The 6,045-nt window shown below is 34.6% G+C and overlaps 1 protein-coding gene across 1 annotated transcript; it reads left to right on the forward strand.

Annotated features, from left to right (window-relative positions):
- The first annotated feature begins 501 nt into the window (after positions 1 to 501).
- On the forward strand, positions 502 to 5,612 carry LOC25486199 (peroxisomal membrane protein PMP22). The gene is made up of 7 exons (XM_013607410.3): positions 502 to 675; positions 908 to 1,006; positions 3,189 to 3,290; positions 3,692 to 3,767; positions 4,876 to 4,946; positions 5,049 to 5,134; positions 5,374 to 5,612. Exons 1-7 carry the CDS (start codon positions 604 to 606, stop codon positions 5,423 to 5,425), a joined length of 558 nt encoding a protein of 185 aa, XP_013462864.1. The 5' UTR covers positions 502 to 603; the 3' UTR covers positions 5,426 to 5,612.
- Positions 5,613 to 6,045: the final 433 nt, after the last annotated feature.

Genomic DNA, 6,045 nt, shown 5'->3' on the forward strand with positions numbered 1-6,045 from the left:
TACTTATAATTGAGATCGAAAGGAGTATTACGCTTTTTTTCACCATTGTTTGCATGCATCGTCTCTCCCCATCCAATTTGACAAAATGTTGTTTCAGTTCAACGAACATGTTTGGTCGCACCGATCGGACCCTTATGCACACATTATTATATTTTTATCTACCAAAAAATACATTATTATATATTAATTTTTAAAGTGAATAAGTAGAGAGTTCAGAGTTTAAACTCCAACCCTACCTATAACATACTCCCTTCATTTCTAATTATAAGTAAATTTAATTTTGTAGATTTATTCAATTATAATATATTTGATTTATATTATGGATCATATATATCATCAATTGAATGAACATAAAAAGATAAATTTATAATTGCATCATTAGTAATTTCAGATTAGTCACTCACATGTAAGAATTTTATTTGATTTTGACTCAAGTCAAATGTAAGACTAAAGTATCACTTTTCAATAGTTGTTTTTTCTCTTATTAGGACATTGGAAAGTACGTTTGAAACAAAACAGTCTCAAACAAAACAACAACCAACTACTACAAAGTACAAACGCAACTCATCTTTCCGGTCAAACCAAACAACCGAACAGAGGAAGATGAGTTCTGTTGCAAAGAATGGACTCAACAGTTACGTGAAACAGCTTCAAGAGCATCCTTTGAGAACCAAGGTAAGTTTCCTCTTCTTTCTCGATCTCTTTCACTTTCAATTTCCCTTATTATACATCCCATATTTTGTTTATCTTATTTGCTTCACCCCATGTATAAAAAAATATACTTTTAGTCTTTTAGGTATTGAATTATTGGTGGGTTTATTTTGATTCAAATTGAAATTATTCATGAACTTTTTTCTCATTTACTGTGGCTACCTGATTTGACATTCATCATTTTGGGGTAAAACAGGTAATTACAGCAGGGGTGTTGTCAGGGATAAGTGACATAGTGTCTCAGAAGCTTACTGGGATACAGAAACTTCAAGTCAAAAGACTTCTTCTTAAAGTGGTTAGTTTCTTTTCCATTTTGTTTTTCAATTTGAGTTAGGCTCTAATTTATGAGATTTTTTTAATCAAATTAAAAGTATAGTTTTAGGGGGGTTGGGTAGCTCAATTGGATTGCGCTCAAAGATTAAATGAGTTGAGAAGTTAAAGGTCGAGGTTCAAATCCTGGTAAGGAGAAAAATACTAACATAACAATTAACATACTTATCTTTATCGTTCAAAAATAAATTATAGTGTTGGAACAGAAACTTGGTACAAAAAATTAAAAAAACGATAAATGCAAACAATGAACTCACGATGTTTGTTAATGAAGTTCGGTTAATTTTGCCTATGTCTCCGATGGGAGGGCAGCTGCAATTCCTTTGTCAGTGAAAGATTACGGTTTACAATGTTAAATTTGTATTTAAATACTACAGTTCAAATTACAACATCTTCATTATATGAAATATGAGTATGTTATTAGATGATCAGACACCTATTCCAACTAAATCCAACCTTGTTTTGAGGAATGTTATTAGGCCGGAGGAATCGAAGTTGTGTGTTTTGTGTGGTAGGATGGAGGAATCATCCATTCACCTTTTCCTTCATTGTGATTTGGCTAGTTTGGTTTGGCTAAAATTGATGTGGTGGCTAGACCGTTTCTTTCTTACTCCTCCAAATCTCTTCGTCCATTGGGAATGTTGGAGTGGGGGGAAGAAATAAAAATGTTAAAAAGGGCTTATGGTTGATTTGGCATACTACCATATGGGTTTTGTGGAAAGTCCGGAATGATAAATTTTTTAAAGGAATCAATTAGATTGTGGAGGAGGTGAAGGTGTTGTCTTGGAGATGGATGTTGAGTAGGATGCATATTCCGGCATGCCTTTTTTATGAGTGATGTTGGAACCCCCAATTGTGCCTTGGTAGGGAAGTGATGCGGCGGTAGTGTTTTTGGTAGCTTGGTGGCACTGTTATGGCTGTCTGTGTTGGGTATCAGTGAGGTCCTTCTGTTTAGCCTCTTGGTTAACCCTGCTGCCTTGCGGTTCTGCCTGGTAGGACCTTTTGGTGCTGCATTTCCGTGCTGTCCTGGCTTGCTATCAGTAGCTGCGGTCCCTTGTTTGTTTTGCTGGTGTGATTCCTTCTTGGGCGGTTCGGGTGTGAGGCAGGGGTATGCGAGCAGTTTATAGCTTGTATATGTTGGCCTCACAACCTGTTTCCGAGGTTTTTCTAGGGGTTTTTTTTTCGTGTTTCAGTGTTCCATATATATGCGACACCTACTTGTATTTTTTCCCGTTTACCGCAAGTCTTTTAGTGCTTCTTGCATGTACTTGTCATGAATAAATTTTGCCATTTAAAAAAAAATTAGATGATTAGATACACGTCTACAACCCAATTTCAACTTACCCAAAGGGTTTGGACTAGTGGTCATCATCAGTGAATGTAACCACATGTGTCTCTGTTGAACGCGCCAAACACACTGTTAGTCTGAATTGTCAGTGCTACATAGGTCACGACCAAATTTGTCTAGAATGTAAGAATGTGTACATGGATATTCTCAAGTGGAAGGTTCCTGGTTCAATCCATGTTGAAAAGATAAAAAACTTGAGGAAAGGGTGAATTGGTACAAGTCCCCAGTACACAGTCTCTGAAGGACGGAACTTGTGTAGAGATCCGAAAGGCCAACTTCAAACTCATACAACAAACTATATTTTAGAAAGCTCAAAAGATTTTCTTTTGATGTTTTTGGTGTGTTAGTTGAGAAGTTTGTCTCATCACTAAGTTGGTTACTGCAGTTACCTTCTATTGAATCTCCAATATTCATGTGGAAGAGATAGTACTAGATTATTGAGGATGGGCTTGGGTTTGATAAAAAATTAGGCCTCTATGATAAAAAGCTGTTTAAAATGTTAAAATTGGTTCTATTTCTTATCTGGATTTGCCAAAAGAAAAGTATATAGACAAAAATTTCTGAAAGGGTCTATTTCTACAATGTTGCTGTTAATCGGAGCTTTGACTATTTCACACCATTTCTTTTACAATTACTGTATATCTCTGCTTCTCTTTTTTTTTTCCATCACATTTATCTTCCTTTCGTATACAGTCATTTGCATTTTTATTATTGCAGTATTGATTGACTTGTGCCTTTTGTTGTTATATATAAAATATATATGCATTAGGAATCATATAATTTTTTTTATTGGGTGCAGCTTCTTGGAGCCGGTTATCTTGGACCGTTTGGGCACTACTTTCATATAATACTGGAAAAGATTTTCAAAGGAAAGAAAGATTCAAAAACTGTGATCAAGAGGGTGATACTACAAAACCTTTTCTTCTAATTATCTGCATCTATCCATGACCTAAATTCAGGCCTGGCACTCATGTTAATTGTTGTCAATCTGCTTTTCTTCAAAGTGTTTATAGCATGTATAATCAGCTAACTCATGCAGTGTATGGAAATACTTAAAAATTCAGGGCTTACAAAATGTGATATATTACACTCAAATTGCTATGTGAATGAATTGAGTTCTTAAGTTAATACTATTCCAAACACATTTTACACATGACTTTATTTGTAGTTTAATAAGTTATATATGTATATAACTTATTACACACACACACACACACCCCTAATGCACACAACAAAGGAGAAAAACATGATAAGTAACTTGCATTTTTAAATTATTTTTTCTTTTGATTTTTTTTTTTTCAGGTTCTGATTGAACAGTTGACATCTTCTCCTTTGAACAATTTGATTTTCATGATATACTATGGATTAGTTATTGAAGGTTAGTCATTTTTAAACATCTAACTTTTTCATTGAGTTGAAGGAGCATGAATATACACAGTCAAATACATATGGAAAGTATGGACAAATAAAATAATTGTCATCAGTGTCAAAGATAGGCTACCCAACCCAATGACATTCCTATTCAACTAGTAATTTATTTATTTATAAAAGGGCAACCCGGTGCACTAAAGCTCCGGCATACGCAGGGTCCGGGAAGGGGTCCCACCATTTGGTGTATTGTACGCAGCCTTACCCTGTGTTTTACACAAGAGGCTGTTTCCAGGACTTGAACCCGTGACCTTCCAGTCACATGACAACAACTTTACCAGTTGCGCCAAGGTTACCCCTCTTAAAAACAAACTGAACAATATATTCTAAAATGATGTGTGGACATAAACTTACTTATCGGAGTAGTAAGAAGCTCAATTTTATTTTAGTAAGGTCTCTTGTCACATGTTGGTATTATGAGAGCTCTATAATGGGTCAACTCGACTTAAATTACTGGGTGTTTGGTAACCAAGTGGGTAACTGCCACCTCACATTTAAACCCTTTCCACCGCAATTTTCTTGAAGCTGCAATTGCTAGCTTCAGCTGAACGTGCGGTTGTAACGTGAATTTTGAAAATACCAAACACAAGCTTAGTGGTCTTTGAAAGAAAGAAAAAACGGTATGCACGCGTATGCACGATACAATGGACCCGACCCTCGGCGGTAAAGAAAATCATGTACTCACGCAGCTGTTTGATTTCACCTGTCTGATGATGATTGGATGGCTCAGCTTTAAATTCTAACATATCAGTTTTAAAATGTATATTGGAATAGATTTAACTGATATGCATTTACAGTATAAAAAAAGATTTTTTAGGCTCTCAATTAATCATAATCGTTTGATCTCCAAAAACATTTGATTTTAATCATATGTATCTTAAAAGTCGTACGAAAGATGGATTGTGATTATTTGCCAATGTAAAAAGTTTTACACAAACTATGCATCAAGATCAATCTCATTTGGAATACGATCCGTCCCATTTTTATCCCATTGCCATTTATGTGTAAAATGGATGCCTTGTTGGTAGTTATGTATATAATGAAAAAGTGGACTGCAGGCCAACCTTGGGTCAATGTGAAAGCTAGAGTGAAGAAGGGTTATCCATCAGTGCAGAAAGCATCATGGACGGTAATCTTGTAGTACAATTGTAATATCAAACAAAATTTACTTCAAGAATTGGTTTATATTGTTTCTGACTTTAAGAAAGACCTCCATTGAATTGAACTGCAGTTCTGGCCTGTTGTTGGGTGGATAAATTACAAATTCATGCCTCTTCATTTCCGTGTTGTTTTCCACAGCTTAGTAGCATTTGTCTGGTACACCCTTTTTTTCTCCTGTCTTTCACTCAACTTTTCTTAACTTATTGAATGTGTATAGTTTGTGGTTTGTGTGCTTTGCAAAACATATCAACCGCTGAACTTAGCTAATAATTGCTATAGACTAACGGCTGTTTGGCCTCTGCCAACACCAACGCAACAAACACGCTAAATCGTCGTTCTTTTTAGTGAACAACAACTGAAATGAGATCATTCATTATATGTCTGTTATATTTCAGGGGAATATTTTTGAACCTTCGTGCACGATCTATGACATTGACTAAATCTTGAGGGAAATGAGATTCCAATATATAGTAGATGCTCCTACTAGTACTCCTTTAGTATTTTGTTTTGTCCTTATTTTATTTGTGTGTTTGTGTGTAATTGTCGAAGAGTATTGGAGATGAAACAGTAATCAAGCAAGACATTATTGTTTATTGCAACTTTGTTCATTAGAGAATACATTTTTTTTGGGAAATTTCCTTGTACTTCATGATGGAGAAAGTACTTTTTCTCTCTTCATGACCATTACCAGTTAGATGCTCATTCATAGTTAAAATGCTATGATAAATTTATGAATAAAGTAATATGATTTCTATATCACTGTTTTAAATATTTTTGTAAATGTTGGCAATGCATTGAATTGTAAAAAATAACCAAATACTTAACATAAAATGTGAAGTATAATATTCAACATTGAAACAAGTAACGGATATATATGTGAACATGACAGAAATCTTTGGCTCCATTTACATGCTCAAAAAATGATAAACGTGAGTTGTCAGAAGAAGAAACTTTTGACCAATTTGAGTAAGAATGTAGCAATGTTAAACTTTAGACGTGTATTATTATTTTTTGACAAAATTAGACGTGTATTATAGAGCGTGTATATGTGGTTTTCTTGTATTAAA

Source organism: Medicago truncatula, chromosome 2, assembly GCF_003473485.1.
Source record: "Medicago truncatula cultivar Jemalong A17 chromosome 2, MtrunA17r5.0-ANR, whole genome shotgun sequence".
NCBI classification, from domain to species: domain Eukaryota; kingdom Viridiplantae; phylum Streptophyta; class Magnoliopsida; order Fabales; family Fabaceae; genus Medicago; species Medicago truncatula.

What these genes read in the sequence shown, in the direction of transcription:
- LOC25486199 (XM_013607410.3), top strand. Translation starts at nt 604, where the DNA reads ATGAGTTCTGTTGCAAAGAATGGACTCAACAGTTACGTGAAACAGCTT. An exon ending in CAAAAACTGTGATCAAGAGG is followed by an intron (nt 3,291 to 3,691) that starts GTGATACTACAA and finishes TTTTTTTTTCAG; the next exon opens with GTTCTGATTGAACAGTTGAC. An exon ending in CTATGGATTAGTTATTGAAG is followed by an intron (nt 3,768 to 4,875) that starts GTTAGTCATTTT and finishes AGTGGACTGCAG; the next exon opens with GCCAACCTTGGGTCAATGTG.